Below are 18,222 nucleotides of genomic sequence, written 5' to 3'. Positions count from 1 at the left end.
TCTCAGCTGTTGAACAAAGGCTCCTCCTGCTCTAGGCTGAAGGTTTCCTATTAGGCTGAGGACTTCTGCCCTCTTCTCAGCAGATCTTGCTTGCTTGGTGCTTTCTCTAGCAGTAGTCATAATGATTCCCTAAAGGGACTCACCTAGCACAGTCACTCCCAGGGCAAGAATCTCTAATCAGCAATTCACCCTCCCTGGAGCAATGCAAACCCTGTCTGCAGTTTGCCTTGCCCATGGTGACACAGCCTGGTAGAACCAAGGTTTGAACCCAGGTCAGTAGAACTGCAGGACCTCTGCACTTGCCCAGCATCGCCAAGTAACCCTTTACAATGTGTTCAAGTGAGAAACAACATTTTGGAATTCAGCCAGTTCCCAAGTTTGGGGCGCCTGCATTTCAGACAGCCCAAAGAAACCAATCCAATCCCCCTCTCAGCACTTTGAACCCTCACTAGGCAAGTAGGCAATTGACAGGCCAGCCTGTGAAAGGAGAAGTAATAGGGTGGACTAGGGCTGGACTGGGGGGCAGCAGGGGGCTGTGCTCTGTGCCGAGAGTTCAAAACCCAGACAGGTCGGGGGCCTGACCTGCTCGGCTGAGCTGGGTAAGAAGTGCTGAGCTGATTTGTCTCCATATGGTTCTTTCATCTTTTGACCTGAACTTGGGAACTGGACAATTTTAGATGTACAGCAGGGTTTACCATGCACACATACACACGTTCACACACTCTCAGCCTTGAGAACTGAACTAAACCATTCTCATCAATTACCCGAGGACAGAGAGTGCTAGAGGGCTGGACTTGGACTCAGGATCAAGTCCAAATCCTTTGTAAAGTCTGCAACCTGGTTACTCAAAGTGTGGTCCATGGAGCAATAGCATCACCTGGGGATCTTGATAGAATGCAGACGCCGAGTCAGCAGTCTGGGCTAGGGCCTGAGCTTCGGCATCTCTAGCAAATGCACCCGCACACGGAGGCGTGAGGAGGAGCTGTCTCCATGGCCCTGAAGACTCTGGCCCTGGCTGCCTCCTTAGTCTCAGATCCCGCATTGCTTCCACTCTCCCACATTCACTGCGGCATTTTTACAGGAGTCAAGGCATCGGGACAACCTAAGTTCCCCTCACCAGATGCATGGATAAAGACAACATGACATATATCATATCCATTAATATATCTAAGAGATAAAATGGAATTCATTCATAAAAAGGAAGGGAGCCCTGCCATTTGCAACAACATGGATACACCCTGAGGGCATTATGCTAAGTGAAATAAGTCATCCTCAACTCTTCCATCCTCCACCCCAGCTATCTCTTCCAACTTATAGCTTCCTCTGCAGTTCTGTGAAGTCCACTGCTGTGGCTCGGTACTTGCCCTTTGCACCTGACCAATTCCCATACATCTTTTAGGAAACTTTCCACAGCCATCTCCCCAGACTGGACTAGGTGCTCTCTCTGTGGTCCTCTGAGCTTCTCTCCATTGGAGAATTACCACACTGTAATCCCCAACTGAGGAATCAATGTTCCTCTTCCAGGTTGGAAATTCCTTGAGGACGCAAATAAGTCTTAGTTACTTTGGAGTCCTTGAAATCTAATACCAAGTAGGTGTTCAGTAAACAGCTGCTGAATAAGTGAATGAAATGATGAGGGAAATGCCAGCCTCATAAAACTGCTTTGCTTTCTCATTCAGTTCCTGAAGCTGAGCATTGTGGCCCATGCATCCAAGTGATGTCTCCCATGGTGGTTCTCTGGAATCCCTGGTCTTCCCCTAAGCTCCTGTGCCTTTTTTCCAACTGTGAGATCAAAACTCAAAAGAGTCACAGCTCCTGCAAATTATCCCCAACGAGGCTTAAATAACCTTGAAAGGGACTTGGTACCAAGACCTCAGGCCAGAATAGTAACAGGATCCAGACCAAAGTAGGAGCCAAGGCACAAATTAGCCAAATCCATCTTGCCCAGGAGCGAGCTTAGTCCCTTGATAAGCCTCAGGCTCTCTGGTGGACTCATGAGCTGAGGGTCTTGCACCGTCCTTCTCTACTGAAACAAGGAGGTGGTAGGTTTCTGGCTCAGTGCAGAGACAAGGGCAGGTCATTCACAACTCTGGAGGCAAATATAGAACAAGAACCTGGGCATGAACCTTGGATGGGAAGCAACTGCCTTTGCCTCCCCAGGTCTCAGTGTCTTCATCTGAGTAATGGGGATAAGTTCATCAAACTGAGCACCTAACCAAGAGCCTTGTCAGCATCCATTGAGACACTGGATTTGCAAGAGTTCTACACCCTGGGAGAAGCTACTGATGGGCCAGGGAAAATAAGTGTCAGGGATGTCCTAAATCTAATGGCCAAGTGCCATTTCTATTTGTGGAATATAAGATGCAAGTCAAACCTTAAGATATATCTACTTCTCCAAACCCATGAAGCAAATCCCTGTCTTACAGGAAAACTACTAAGATTCACCTTGTGCCCCCACTTCTTATCTCCTTATGTTTTCAGAGTGTTTTCCAGATTGCTCTCCTTTTTATCTCAGCTGATTCTTATAAACAAGCAGGGTAGCTGGTGCTTTTGCCATTTACCATTTCTGGGTCTCAGTTTCTCTGTCTGTATAGTGGGCATTCAGAAAACTAAGATCATGGCATCCGGTCCCATCACTTCATGGCAAATAGATGGGGAAACAATGGAAACAATGACAGACTTTATTTTCTTGGGCTCCAAAATCACTGCAGATGGTGACTGTGGCCATGAAATTAAGACGCCTACTCCTTAGAAGAAAAGCTGTGACCAACCTAGACAGCATATTAAAAACCAGAGACATTACTTTGCCAACAAAGGTCCATCTAGTCAAAGCTGTGGTTTTTCCAGTAGTCGTGTATGGATGTGAGAGTTGGACTGTGAAGAAAGCTGAGCGCCAAAGAATCGATGCTTTTGAGCTGTGGTGTTGAAGACTCTTGAGAGTCCCTTGCACAGCAAGGAGATCAAACCAGTCCATCCTAAAGGAAATCAGTCCTGACTATTCATTGGAAGGACTGATGCTGAAGCTGAACTCCAATATTTTGGCCACCTGATGCAAAGAACTGACTCACTGGAAAAGACCCTGATGCTGGGAAAGATTGAAGGCAGGAGGAGAAGGGGACAACAGAGGATGAGATGTTTGGATGGCATCACTGACTCGACGAACATGAGCTTGAGCAAGCTCCAGGATTTGGTGATAGACAGAGAAGCCTGGTGTGCTGCAGTCCATGGGGTCGCAAAGAGTCAGACACGACTGAGCAGCTGAACTGAACTGAGAGTGGGCATGGCCGTGCTTGCTCCTGGGTTTCTTTGGAAGCTTAAATGAGACAGTGCATGAGAAAAGCTTAGCTTTGGCATCTGGCACAGAGTAGGTGCTTGATAAGTGCCTGCTGTAATTATGATCAAAGGATGTGGAAAAGGGACTTCCCTGGTGGTCCAGTGGTTGAAAGTCCATCTTACAATGCAGGGTATGTGAGCCAGGGGAACTAAGATCCCGCATGCCAAGTGGCAACTAAGTGTGTGTGCCACAATTATAGAAGCCTGTGTGCCACAACAAAGAGCCCACATGTCACAGCTAAGACCCGATGCAGCCAAATAAACAAAGGACATGAAAAGAGCACTGGACTAGGAGTCAAAAGGCCACACAGTTCAACCCAGAGTTCTAACATCTGTGTCCATGTGCTCCTTGTTTCTTGGGACCTCAGTTTCCTCATTCTGCACAGAGATAAGTGGAGGCTGGGATTCTCACTTCCCTCCAACATTGTTTGTGTCTGATTCCCCAAATAGCGTTTAACTCAAACTAGCACTCGAGGCTCCCAACCAGGCTGAGTGAGCACTTTGGTGGAGTCACAGGCTTTGATGGGGGATGCAGCTCAGGAGACTTTTGCAGAAAGTTCAGCCCTGTTATCGGAGGCTGAGAATCTGCTGGTTGCCATGACTACGGACAGCCGCATCTAAGCTCTAGGTCGCTGATTAGCAGGAACCTGAGCAGGGAGGCCTTGAGGAATTCAGCACTCACGGCTCCCTCCCTCCTTCTGTGAAGCGGAGTGCACCAGCCCTTGACTTCACTGTTTTAGCTGTCCCCTGAAGATCTCACCTTCTTTTAAGTACTTTTTTTTTTAATGCAACATCAAAGGGCTGTGTGGTAAAAAACAAGGCAGCTGCCGGTACTCCTTAGCAACGAGGGAACACAGGATTTTTCTTAAAGCCCTGCAAGGATGTAAAGCTGGAAGAAAGATGGGTGGGGCCAAGGAGGTGGGGGTGCCATGGCTGAGGTCTGAGTCCTCTGAAGTGCTTTGTGGTCTCAGACGGGTCCTTCTCCCTGGACCTCTGCTTATTTATATGTGAGGAGAAGTTGCATCTGATCTATGGTTCTCACATGAGATCGGACATCAGAATTTATTTGTAAATCCCTTCCTTCATTCATTCAACAAATGTTTCTTGAGCAGGAAGGCACGCTATGCCATGCACTAGATCCTTAGGGACCCAGTGGTGAGAAAAGAGACCAGTTGCCACTCTCAGGAAGCTCACATTCTAATCCAGAAGACAGTTACCAAATAAACTTGGAAAATGGTCATTTCAGATATTCATAGTGAGTACTCTGGAGGAGGGAAGGTACAACAAGACTGTGATGGAGGCAGGTGACAAGAAGAGCATGATTGCTTAGAGAAGTCAGGGAGGGCTTCCCTGAGGAGGTGACATTTGCGTGAAAGGAAGGAGCTGGAAGAACAGCATACCAGGTGGAGGGAACAGAAAGAGCAAAGGCCCTGATTAAGGGACCTGTTCCATATGAAGAGTAGCAAGAAGGCCATGTGGCCGGAGCAGAGTAAAGGAGAGGTGGAGGGGTAGAAAATGGGGTCTAGAGTAGGACAGAGACCAAATCAATCAGAGCTTTTTAATCCCAATGATCGTTTTGGATTTATTGACCCAGTAGAAGACAGAATTACCTGGGATGTTTCTTTAAGAAACAGGTTCCCACATTTCATCCTTGGATAGTCTGATTTATTATGGCTATCTATGATGGGACCTAGGAATCTGTATTTTCAAAAGCTTCTTGGGGGCCTCTGAAACTGTGCCAAGTTTAGCAAAGCCTGGACTACATGCTCCCTGAGTCTCTTTCAGTTTTAAAAAAGCCAAGAGGCAAAGTGTTAGAACACATTGAAAAAAATCTTTAATTTTATATGAGGAAGGAATCCTTTCTTCTTTCCCTCACCACTCCCTGTCAACCTGATAGAATTAATTCTGTTCTTCTTTGTTTTGTAATCCCATGTGAAGTACCCAACACCAGGAATGGGAGACCAATGCTATTGGGGAAAAAAAAATGCTACCATGTCAGGGAGTGTCAAGTTATAAACTGTAGCAACTCCATTATAGCTCTACTCATCAAACCATTGTTAGGGATTCCCCATCCCTAATTCTGAACAAAGCTGCTGGCAGCTTTGTTGGATGAGGCATTGTCCCTGCCCTTAGCCTTGTCCCCCAGTGCCTGGCAATAGCATCCACCAGCTTTCCCCACACTGGAGATAACCCATGCCTCTATTAGCACAAGTCACTGGTACCTTCCGCCCAATGCCAGCACTATTTGTCATTCACTGCCAAACTCGTCACATCAACTCTCAGTTTCTGCCTAGGACGATGTTGCCTCAGGCACATATTTGTGTCTTGGTTTCCTGTAATGCTCCAGAAAGCCCCAAATTGCATTCTTGTATGTGTGTCCAACTCAAGACTCTCTTCGGCAATACACATCCAGTGATAAGCACACTGATCATTTTTCTAAGGGAAATATGAGGAATAATACAAAAGGCATTGACTGAGCCATCTGAGTAGACAGTTATTTCCACCAACTGTTACCATGAAGGGATTAGCTCAAGGCATCTCAAAAAGCTCTTTATAATTTTTTGAAACAGATGAATGTTCTCTTTAGTCAATGCCTTTGCCCTTTCATTTATTCCTTGAACAAATGTTACTGATTGTTTATCCCACATTTAACCAGCAGCCAAGGATGCTAGTTCTGCTTTCAAAATATAGCAGAATCTAATCACATCTCATCACCTCTGTTGCTGCCACCCTGCTCTGGGCCTGCTCTATTGCAATGGTCTCCCTGTCTCTGTCCTTCCCTCCCTTCCTCTGAGTGTCCTGAGCTCAGGGAGTGAACCTTCTGAGCATCACCAATCTCAGCCACAGGGAACCCAAAGTTTTTCCCATGACCTATAAAGACCTCATCTCTGATCTCTCCTCTTATCGTTCTTACCCCTGCTTGCTGTTTCTTGAGTATGCCAAGTGTCTTTGAACTTGATATTCTTTCTGCCTGGAACATACTGCTTACAGATACATGTATAGAAGTTACATATTGCTGAGCAACAAACTATCCCAAATGTTTGTGACTTAGAACAACAATTAACAGTTAAGTTTTGCAGTTTCCTTGAGTTAGAAGTTTGGCTGGGTGACTGGGTCACTACCTCTCAGACATTAGCCATGGCTGCTGTCTCATCTGATAGCTTGCTGGGGCTGGAGGACTCACTTCCAAGGTGGTTCACTCACATGGCTGGTTGTGCTGGCTGTTGGCAGGGAGTCTCGGTTCTTTGTCACTTGGATGTCTCCAAAGGGCTGCTTGAGTGTCCTCACTACATGGCAGCCAACTTCCCTCAAAGTGATCAATCCAAGAGGAAGAGGCAGAAGTTAGTCACACATCATCACTTTTACTTCACTCTGTTCATTCAGCTTGAGTTACTAGCCCATCCAGTATCCTAGGGGAGGGAAATTGGGCTCCCTAATTGATGGTATGAATGTCAAAAAGTTGTGAACACATTTTAAAGCCAACACTAGCTACAAGGCTAGTCCCTGGTCCTTCAAGTCTCCACCCTGTTACTTCCTAAGAAAGGCTCTCCATGATTATTTTGCTGTTGTTGTTGTTTAGTTGTTAAGTCATGTCCGAATCTTCTGTGACACGTTGTACTGTAGCCTGCCAGGTTCCTCTGTCCATGGGATTTCCCAGGCAAGAATACTGGTGCAGGTTGCCATTTCCTATGCCAGGGGATCTTCCCAAACCAGGGACTGAACCCACATCTCCCGCTTTGGCAAGCAGACTCTTTACCAATGAGCCACCAGGGAAGTTCCCTCCACGATTACCCAATATGAAATAACAGTCACCCCTGTCACTTTTCTAGGCCCTTTACACTGATTTGTTCTCTATATAATTTATTACTGATGAATAAGCCATATTATTACTTGCTTGTGCAGTTATTACCTGCTTTTCCATGTATAATCCAAACTCCATGATCTCGGGGAACACCTGTGTTTTGTTCACTGCATCCCTACACTTAAAACTGGCCCGGAGACACTGCAGGCACCCAGGGAATCAGAGTTGATGAATTTTAGGTTAGCCTCAGCTCGGACAAGAATGGCAAGAGGCAAACCTTGCTGGAGGCTGGGCAGAAATTGCAAGCTTTGAGTTGTCTGAAAAGAGCCAGGACAGTATTTCACACAGATAGACCAGAGGGAACAAAGACATAGAAATGGAACCCTCATCATGGGGGAAAAGTGGAGTTCTGGAAGGATGGAGTTGACAGGAGAGGGCTGGTAGACCCCACTAGAATCTCCGTCTTTCCTGGGCCTGAAGCATCCCCTAGCTCTGCTTCTAAAGATACACTGATAAGCAGCTGACAAAGATGGATGTGTTTTGCTGCCCTCCCTTCAATATTGACTGGGCTCGGCCTGCGCTCCTGGCAGCCCCAAGGAGCAGGGGGGCTTATCAGATGCATTTATCCTGAGTCATAAAGCCAATCTTGATGCAGTGGCTGCAGAAGCTTGGTGCAGGAGAGATGCTAGTGCCTTCGATCAGTGCTTGACCTGGGATCGCAGGCAGGCGGGCAGGCAGGGAGTGCAGCAAGCGTGCTGGCTGGATGTTGCTAGGTCCACCTGTGGCTCTCGGACTCCTGACTCTTCCTGGTTAGGAGCCAGGAGATTTGAGTGACAGCCCCTTCAGAGACTAAGTAACTAGGCGATTGCTTTTCCTTCTCTGGGACTGAGAGAAGCAGGTGGGACACAGGTCATCTTCCTGTGCAGTTTGGACCTCATCTCAGAGGCAGAGGGGAGAACTTTAGGCCTTCATTGGAACTGCTATCCCAAATGGGTGAGCTCACACCTGCTAAGGACACCAGATAGGAGGCTTGGTTCACAGAGAAGTAAAGGAAAATGGAAATAACATATTTTAGGCCTCTCCTGTTTGCTTATATTATCTTATTTTATCTTCACTACAACTCAATGATATATGGACTGATATTATCTTCTATTTTATAGCTGAGTAAATTGCAACTCAGAGAGGTTGAGCAACTAATCCAAGGTTCTATAGTTACTAAATGGTGAAGATAGTGTTTGAATTAAGGTATCTCTGTGCCACACACAGATAAGATAGAAAAATGGGATAGAAATGGCAAAAGAGAGTTTGAACTAATCGTAGCTCGGTAAAGAGTCTGCCTGCAATGCAGGAGACCTGGGTTCGATTCTTATATTTTTGGGGGCTTCCCTGGTGGCTCAGAGGTTAAAGCGCCTGCCTCCAATATGGGAGACCCGGGTTCGATCCCTGGGTCAGGAAGATCCCCTGGAGAAGGAAATGGTAACCCACTCCAGTATTCTTGCCTGGAAAATCCAATGGACTGTAGCTTGCAAAGAGTCGGACACGACTGAGCGATTTCACTTTCACTTTTGTCTTGCTTTTGGCCTCCGAATAAGTCTTGAGGAAGGAAGTAAAATGCTGATTCCCAGCCCCTCCCTGTGATTAAGTCAGGATAGCCTAAGCAGTAACAAATAAGCCCCTAAACCTCAGTGGCTTAACCTAACTAAGGCTTATTTCTGTCATGCAAAGTCTGATGTGATCCAGGCATCTCTCTTCCCATCCAGTAGCTTCACTGTTTGGAAGGTGTGGCCTCGAAAGTCACTGTGACTGAGGGAAAGAGAGAGCTGAAGATGGCACACAGATCTGACTGCCTCAAACTGGAAACAATATATATCACCCCCACTCGGAGACCATCGACCCCTGATGATATTTATGACCCCAACTTAACTCCAAGGGAAGTCAGACATCTGTGCATGCTTGATGAACATTAGAATCTCTGTCATATCCTAATGCTTTTGCCTCCTTTCTTCCTCTATAGGACAGAACCCCAGAGCAGCCCCATGGTCTCAGCTCAGGATGGACCCTCGGAAAAGCTGAGCCAGCATTTGGCCTCCAAGGTCTTGGGCACCAACAGCTGGGACAGAGGCAAAGCCTGCCGGGAGCCCAGTCCCGCCAGAGCACGCAGGTGAGACTCTGCCCCCACCCCCCTCTCTGATCTAACACGGAAGTTCAAGTTGAGGCTGAAAAAACGAAGTTTATTTCTCTGACCACTCTTCCCCTCTGGTCTTGCAAGTTCCTCTTTGAGATCCTTAAATCAAATCAAAATCCATTTGAGAATTAGTTGGAAGCTATGAGTACTAAGAACACCCTTGTAATTCTGTGTACCATTTCAGAGGATTCGTAGACTCCCGAGGCTAGTGAACAGGTGTCTAAGTAGTTAAATATTTACCCCCTGTGATTTTTATTTTTAACCTGCTAAGAGTGAGTCTCTTGAAGATATAGCTATATGATTTTTGTTGACTGGCAATGCAGAGACGTTAACATGTATTCTAATTACTTATATCGTTTTTTTTCTACTAACTGTAAATACCAGATTCTTAGAATGGAATTAATTATGGCAGCATTTTTTGATGTTTTATACAGAGTTAAGTAACTTCCAAAAGATCAGCCACACAAACAAGTTTGAGAAAGCAGCTGGTTTTGTGGGAAAGCTCTCAGGACAGTAATCACACAGGCCTCGATTCATATCCCCCTCAGACACTTCCTAACTGTGCAGCCTTGAGCAAGGCAGTTCAGCTTTCTGAGCCTGATTTTCTTTGCCTGTAGAATGAGACAGTAAAAATCATAACACCCTCAAAGTGCTTTTGTTAGTATCAAAGTACATAAAACATTTGGTGCATAGTAAGTGGATATACTGTAGCTGTGTTATTACTAATAACGACAGTAATATTCTTATTAATATTCTCTTTTCCCAGTGAGGTTCAGCAGGGTTGGCCTGTTTCAATTCCCAAGCAGTTTTTCATCCAGAACCATATCTTTTTGCCGTGGGATGGATACTGCTTTAAAAAAAAAATCCCTGGAGCCTGCCCCAATTATAAAAGGAGATAACTTGACTTCATTTAACTGCAGCCTGAGCATTTGAATTTAATTGAACAGGAAATAATTATTCCTGAGGAGTGGAGGTTTTTGAGGTTCTGTGAAGCGATATGAGATATGTATCTCGTTACATTAGACCTTGGCAAATATACTTTTAATAATCAGCTGCTACTTAACCTACCTTTTGCCTCCCATTTAATTTCCAGCAGGAACTACAGACACGATGTATTGGGGAGGGAGGATGCTGAACTGCCGATTAATTATTTAAAAACTGATTTATTTACCAAGGTGAGCCATTTGCAAATTCAATAATAAATCTATTAAGGAGCAGTTAACCTCTATAACTCTGTTTTAAATAATCAATTGGTGTTTGGGTAACGTAGAGCATCTGTCTCATTAGGTCAGCATTGGCTCCTTATTTGAGGCATTTAACCTGAAGTGCAACCAAATCAGCCATGAGGTGGTGATTAGGTCTTCACTGTGGGTCCTTCACCCTCCCAGGAACTGGATTATCTCTCAGCTACAACAGCACCAGTTGGCGGCTTGGGGAACCCTGGGTCCTCTAACGCCTTGTTCTGTGTTCTCCTCAGTGCCTCCCGCAGTAAAGACTTGACGCCGCTACCTTCCTCCAGGGGGAAGAAAAAGAAGAAGAAAGCTACGCGGAAGAAGAGGAGGAGGTGAGGGCTCCTGAGGATGGGGGAAGGGACAGAAGCGTTCTTGAGTCAGGCAGTGACTCCTCTGGGATTCAGATCCCCTCTTTGCCTCTTAACTTGCTGTGTGACCTTGGGCAAGTCACTTCACTTCTCTGAGCCTGTTTCCATTTCTAAAAAATGGTAGAAATGGTACCTCTTGGGGTTTTGTGAGTATTAGACAAGAAAGTTGACGTGGAAGCAGCTGCCACAGCGTCTGGCACATAGTAAATGATACTTAATGTGAAGCATGACCGTGACCATTAGTATTTACTTCTTTATGTATTTTTGGAAAACTCAGTTTATGTAAGTGCCATGCCAGGTGCTTTGATCTCATATAGCTATAGTTGTTTTTCTTGTGATGAGAAATCTTAAGGTCTAATCTTTTAGCAACTTTCAAATATACAGTGTTGACTCCAGTCATTATGACTCCTTTCTCTCATAGTTATTATCCCCATTTTAGAGATGAGAAAATAAAGGCTCAGAGAGGAGGTGACAGAACCTACAGACACTTGATTCTAGGCTCCTCAATTGCTTCTACCACTACAAAAATGCCAAAGATAATGGACTTTATATTTTTTTCCAGCTATTGACTCTTTTGTACCATATGGATTTTTTTCTATACACAATCCTTTTAGTTTTTGTGCATTTAAAATTGTTTTCAGGCTTTCTTCTAGGCTGTGAATCCCTACACTAAAAGCAGGTTTAGTGTTCCAGACCCCAAGGGTCAGAGAGATGGTTCTTACATGGCCTCAGTTCAGTCGCTCAGTTGTGTCCAACTCTTTGCAACCCCATGGACTGCAGCACGCCAGGCTTCCCTGTCCATCATCAACTCCCAGAGCTTGCTCAAACTCATGTTCATCGAGTCGCTCATGCCATCCAACCATCTCATCCTCTATCATCCCCTTCTCCTCCTGCCTTTAATCTTTCCCAGCATTGGGGTCTTTTCCAATGAGTCAGTTCTTCACATCAGGTGGCCATAGTATTGGAGTTTCAGTTTGAGCATTAGTCCTTTCAATGAATATTCAGGACTGATTTCCTTTAGGATTGACTGGTTTGATCTCCTTGCAATCCATGGGACTCTCAAGAGTCTTCTCCAACACCACAGTTCAAAAGCATCAATTCTTCAGCACTTAGCGTTCTTTATGGTCCAACTCTCACATCCATACATGACTATTGTGAAAACCATAGTTTTGACTAGATGGACCTTTGTTGGCAAAATATGTCTCTACTTTTTAATATGTTGTCTAGGTTGGTCATAGCCTTTCTCCAAGGAGCCAGCCTCTTTTAATTTTATGGCTGCAGTCACCATCTGCAGTGATTTTGGAGCCCAAAAAGATAAAGTCTGTCACTGTTTTCATGATTTCCCCATCTATTTGCCATGAAGTAATGGGATTGGATGCATGATCTTAGTTTTTTGAATGTTTGGTTTTAAGCCAGTTTTTCCACTCTCCTCTTTCACTTTCATCAAGAGGTTCCTTAGAGGGGCAAGTTCAAAAACCTCAGTTCAGTTCAGTTCAGTTGCTCAGTCATGTCCAACTCTTTGCGACCCCATGAATCACAGCACGCCAGGCCTCTATGTCCATCACCAATTCCTGGAGTTCACTCAGACTCACGTCCATCAAATCAGTGATGCCATCCAGCCATCTCATCCTCTGTCGTCCCCTTCTCCTCCTGCCCCCAATCCCTCCCAGCATCAATCTTTTCCAATGAGTCAACTCTTCGCATGAGGTGGCCAAAGTACTGGAGTTTCAGCTTTAGCATCATTCCTTCCAAAGAAATCCCAGGGTTGATCTCCTTCAGAATGGACTGGTTGGATCTCCTTGCAATCCAAGGGACTCTCAAGAGTCTTCTCCAACAGTTCAAAAACATCAATTCTTCGGCACTCAGCTTTCTTCACAGTCCAACTCTCACATCCATACATGACCACTGGAAAAACCATAGCCTTGACTAGATGAACCTTTGTTCTCAAAGTAATGTCTCTGCTTTTCAATATGCTATCTAGGTTGGTCATAACTTTCCTTCCAAAGAGCAAGCGTCTTTTAATTTCATGGCTGCAATCACCATCTGCAGTGATCTTGGAGCCCCCAGAAATAAAGTCTGACACTGTTTCCACTGTTTCCCCATCTATTTCCCATGAAGTGATGGGACTGGATGCCATGATCTTCGTTTTCTGAATGTTGAGCTTTAGGCCAACCTTTTCACTCTCCACTTCCACTTTCATTAAGAGGCTTTTTAGTTCCTCTTCACTTTCTGCCATAAGGGTGATGTCATCTGCATATCTGAGGTTATTGATATTTCTCCCAGCAATCTTGATTCCAGCTTGTGTTTCTTCCAGTCCAGTGTTTCTCATGATGTACTCTGCATATAAGTTAAATAAGCAAGGTGACAATATATAGCCTTGACGTCCTCCTTTTCCTATTTGGAAGCAGTCTGTTGTTCCATCTCCAGTTCTAACTGCTGCTTCCTGACCTGCATACAGGTTTCTCAAGAGGCAGGTCAGGTGGTCTGGTATTCCCATCTCTTTCAGAATTGTCCACAGTTTATTGTGATCCACACAGTCAAAGGCTTTGGCATAGTCAATAAAGCAGAAATAGATGTTTTTCTGGAACTCTCTTGCTTTTTCCATGATCCAGCGGATGTTGGCAATTTGATCTCTGGTTCCTCTGCCTTTTCTAAAATCAGCTTGAACATCTGGAAGTTCACGGTTCACATATTGCTGAAGCCTGGCTTGGAGAATTTTGAGCATCACTTTACTAGCATGTGAGATGAATGCAGTTGTACAGTAGTTTGAACATTCTTTGGCATTGCCTTTCTTTGGAATTGGAATGAAAACTGACCTTTTCCAGTCCTGTGGCCACTGCTGAGTTTTCCAAATTTGCTGGCATGTTGAGTGCAGCACGTTCATAGCATCATCTTTCAGGATTTGAAACAGCTCAATTGGAATTCCATCACCTCCACTAGCTTTTATCATAGCAATGCTTTCCAAGGCCCACTTGACTTCACATTCCAGGATGTCTGGCTCTAGATGAGTGATCACACCATCATGATTATCTGGGTCGTGAAGATCTTTTTTGTCCAGTTTTTCTGTGTATTCTTGCCACCTCTTATTAATATCTTCTGCTTCTGTTAGGTCCATACCATTTCTGTCCTTTATCAAGCCCATCTTTGCATGAAATGTTCCCTTGGTATCTCTAATTTTCTTGAAGAGATCTCTAGTCTTTCCCATTCTGTTCTTTTCCTCTACTTCTTTGCATTGATTGCTGAAGAAGGCTTTCTTATCTCTTCTTGCTATTCTCTGGAACTCTGCATTCAGATGCTCACATCTTTCCTCTTCTCCTTTGCTTTTCGCCTCTCTTCTTTTCACAGCTATTTGTAAGGCCTCCCCAGACAGCCATTTTGCTTTTTTGCATTTCTTTTCCATGGGGATGGTCTTGATCCCTGTCTCCTGTACAATGTCATGAACCTCATTCCATAGTTCATCAGGCACTCTATCTATCAGATCTAGGCCCTTAAATCTATTTCTCACTTCCACTGTATAATCATAAGGGATTTGATTTAGGTCATACCTGAATGGTCTAGCGGTTTTCCCTACTTTCTTCAATTTGAGTCTGAATTTGGTACTAAGGAGTTCATGATCTGAGCCATAGTCAGCTCCTGGTCTTGTTTTCATTGACTATATAGAGCTTCTCCATCTTTGGCTGCAAAGAATATAATCAATCTGATTTCGGTGTTGACCATCTGGTGATGTCCATGTGTAGAGTCTTCTCTTGTGTTGTCGGAAGAGGGTGTTTGCTAAAAAACCTCGGAGGCAGTATTTGAAGAAGCCTCCAGGGGGCAGCAGAGAGCAGACTCTGGATGCCTTGGGCCCCAACTCCATGTTTTCAGGGGCTGTTTCCTTCACCCCTACTTTAGCCTAGTTCTAAACGGTGAGGCCTAAAGAGGACCCAGAGGGTAATGTGAATGAAGACCTGAGTTCCCGCCATCCTATGGTGAGGGGTAGAATTGGGGTAAGTGGCCTGAGCTTCCTGATTTTAGGGATGGGCAGGAAAACATGTCAAAGAAGGAAGCCAAAAAAGAAGGAAGCCACAGGGATTAGGCTTCATTCATTCATTCCTGCATTCATTCAGTGTGTTTGGGGACAGGTGCTCGGATTCCCTAAGTCAGATTGTCTTTCAACCCTGCATCTCCACCTGCAGACACGTTTTATTTGACCTGCAAATTGTTTTTTGTCTTTTTAATTGATGGCCATTGTTTTAAAACCAGGAGATTTCATATGAAAATATATTCTCTGACAGCTACCATTGAAAAGGCAAGTGCTCTGGAAGCCCAGGCCTACATTCCTACCTGAGACCTTCAGCTAATCTGAAAAGAAGCCATCCTCCTAGGTCAGGTGCTCCCTGGCTTACCACAGGCCCCACCACTCCCTACCATCTACCCCCCAACCCGCTGCATCCATTTAAGCTGTCTGAGAGGCAGGTCTCTGTTGGCATTGAGTTTGCAACTCCAGATACGTTTCAACCTTGATATTTCATCAGTGGGAGAATAGGAAACTTAGAGCAAGCAGTGACATGCCTGAGATGTTCAGTTCAGTTCAGTTCAGTCGCTCAGTCGTGTCCGACTCTTTGCGACCCCATGAATCGCAGCACGCCAGGCCTCCCTGTCCATCACCAACTCCTGGAGTTCACTCAGACTCGCGTCCATCGAGTCAGTGATGCTATCCAGCCATCTCATCCTCTGTTGTCCCCTTCTCCTCCTGCCCCCAATCCCTCCCAGCATCAGAGTCTTTTCCAATGAGTCAGTCAACTCTTCGCATGAGGTGGCCAAAGTACTGGAGTTTCAGCTTTAGCATCATTCCTTCCAAAGAAATCCCAGGGCTGATCTCCTTCAGAATGGACTGGTTGGATCTCCTTGCAGTCCAAGGGGCTCTCAAGAGACTTCTCCAACACCACAGTTCAAAAGCATCAATTCTTCGGCGCTCAGCCTTCTTCACAGTCCAACTCTCACATCCATACATGACTACTGGAAAAACCATAGCCTTGACTAGATGGACCTTAGTCGGCAAAGTAATGTCTCTGTTTTTGAATATGCTATCTAGGTTGCTGACTTGTGAGTTAATGGGAGAGTCAAGTCACCTGAACCCCAGCCTAGAATCATAGTCATGATTCTAGGGCATCTGTTTCCTGGGTAACCCCTTTGTGGCAAGGACCCATGCTGAGAACAAGAGGTCCTGCAGAAGTTTGGTCTGACCAGGGAGACAACAGGGTGGGGCAGAGGAGAGGCCTTTAAAGCATACACAGTTTGGGGAAGGGCAGCAGACAAAAATAAATATTGTGGTCCGACCAGGAGGACAGCTATGGGGTGATGCAGTGATTGACAACAAAGCCCCTGGGATCAGAGAAGCTTCAGTTTGAATCTCAGCTCACTGACTTCTTCGCTGTATTTAGGCAACTGTCGTTAGGCAAGTCACTTCACCTCTCTGAATCTCACTTTATCTGAAAAAGGAGGGTAGCCATTGTACCTACCTAAGAAGAATGTAGAAGGATTAAATGAAATAATACATATAATACATATAAAACACACAGTAGCATTTAAGACAAAGTATCATCCTTGATATGTGTTCCTGGAAGAGCTGAGATTGTGTCTGGGAACTGGAGAAAGGACTGATGCTGGCCCTCAAAGCCTCCGTCTCAAGTATGTCTTCTCTCCACGGCAGGTCCCCATCTTATAGCCCATCACCTGTCAAGAAGAAGAAGAAGAAGAGTTCCAAGAAACATAAGCGACACAGGTACTGCCCTTCCTCTTCTGCACACAGGGATGCCTCAGGTGGGGTTGGGATGGGGGCAACAGGGGACGGCACTGAAAGGTCACTTGGAAGCTTATCATTTCGTTAATGAAAAACACCCATCTGTGTATGGTCTTGTATTTGTAACTTGTGTAACTTGGGACTCGTGTTGCAAAGACCAGAAACCCACTAACACTAACTCAGGCCTGGGGGGAACTTGTTCTAAGGAGACCAGCCAGGTCTCAGTAAAGAGCTGGAACCGAAGCTAACACAACCCCAGCCCAACTCCATCGTGCACACGGGGGCACACAGACCCTGTACCCTGTACCCGTCTCTTCCTGTCGCAGGCCCGATCACAAGAAGATACTGAATCTCTCTTGTTTGTTATTCTAAATTCCCACGGAGAGGCCCTTCTGATAGATCCAGCTGTGTCCTAGAGAATGGGATCCTGTGAAACATTGCTTCAGGATTGTCCATGTTTTGGACATACCTGTAGACAACTACTTGTGGACTAAGAGGCATTAGTAACTGAATGCACATTCCCAAGGGCTTGCCAGTGCAGGAGCCACAGAAGACTCAGGTTTGATTCCTGGGTCGGGAAGATTCCCTGGAGAAGGAATTGGCAACCGACTCCAGTATTCTTGCCTGGAAAATCCTATGAACAGAGGAGCCTGGTGGGCTACAGCCCATGGGATCGCAAAAGAGTCGGATACGACTGTGTGACTGAGCGTGCACACACACATTCCCAAAGGTGCTCACTATACACACGTGCATGTACACACACACACACACAAGTTTGTGTGGAAAAATAAAAGACAGGAACGCTGTACATGAGAGGTCTCACATCTGTGTTCATGGGCCAAGCCAACATTTTGCAATACCAAAAATTTTCCAGCACTTCTGTAAAATCAGAAGCTCTCTTCATTGGGCCGATCTTTCCACAGGCAGCCATCCGCTGGAACTGAGGACTTGCTGTGTATTTAGACAGAGCCGGGGTGCCGCACCATCCCCACCTAACCCGCCTCCCCCATCTACACACATTTACAAAGCTCGTTTGACCCCTGGAGGGCAGAGGGTTTATCTTCGTAAGCAGTTTGCTGTGGTTGGCTATGGATGACAGGGAAAGAGTGGTTTATATTTTATTTTTGCTTATCTGTATCTTCCAATTTTTCTACACCGGTGGTGGATTACTTGTGCAATTAAACAATCACAACAGAACAAAAGGTAAGAGGTCATTTGGGTTCCCCTCCCCACCACATCTCACCCCCACGAGGCTTTTCCCAACCCAGGAGTGTGGTCAGCTTTCAGCCCTTGTTGCCAGAATGGACTCTACTCAGTTTGGTCTCACAGATTATGTCCACCACCTGTCCAAACACACCCACTGATGCTGTCTGAGTTTGTGCTCAATACAGGTGTGAAAGTGAAAGTCACTCAGTCGTGTCTGACGCTTTGCAACCCCATGGACTATCCAGTCCATGGAATTCTCCAGGTCAGAGTCCTGGAGTGGGTAGCCTTTCCCTTCTCCAGGGGATCTTCCCAAC

General features: G+C 45.5%; 1 protein-coding gene across 1 annotated transcript in view; it reads left to right on the top strand.

Moving 5' to 3' along the window:
- SRRM4 (serine/arginine repetitive matrix 4) overlaps positions 1-18,222 on the top strand; it is a 170,232-nt gene that overhangs the window by 117,761 nt on the left and 34,249 nt on the right. The window contains exons 2-4 of the mRNA XM_040250796.1: positions 9,150-9,296; positions 10,798-10,884; positions 16,613-16,684. Of these exons, the coding sequence (XP_040106730.1) occupies positions 9,150-9,296; positions 10,798-10,884; positions 16,613-16,684 (306 nt within the window). The remainder of the gene's footprint in view (positions 1-9,149; positions 9,297-10,797; positions 10,885-16,612; positions 16,685-18,222) is intronic.

The sequence above is a fragment of the Oryx dammah genome, unplaced genomic scaffold, assembly GCF_014754425.2.
Source record: "Oryx dammah isolate SB20612 unplaced genomic scaffold, SCBI_Odam_1.1 HiC_scaffold_12, whole genome shotgun sequence".
NCBI lineage: Eukaryota > Metazoa > Chordata > Mammalia > Artiodactyla > Bovidae > Oryx > Oryx dammah.
The sequence above is the reverse complement of the archived record's forward strand: the minus strand, read 5'-3'. Positions and strand labels throughout refer to the sequence as shown.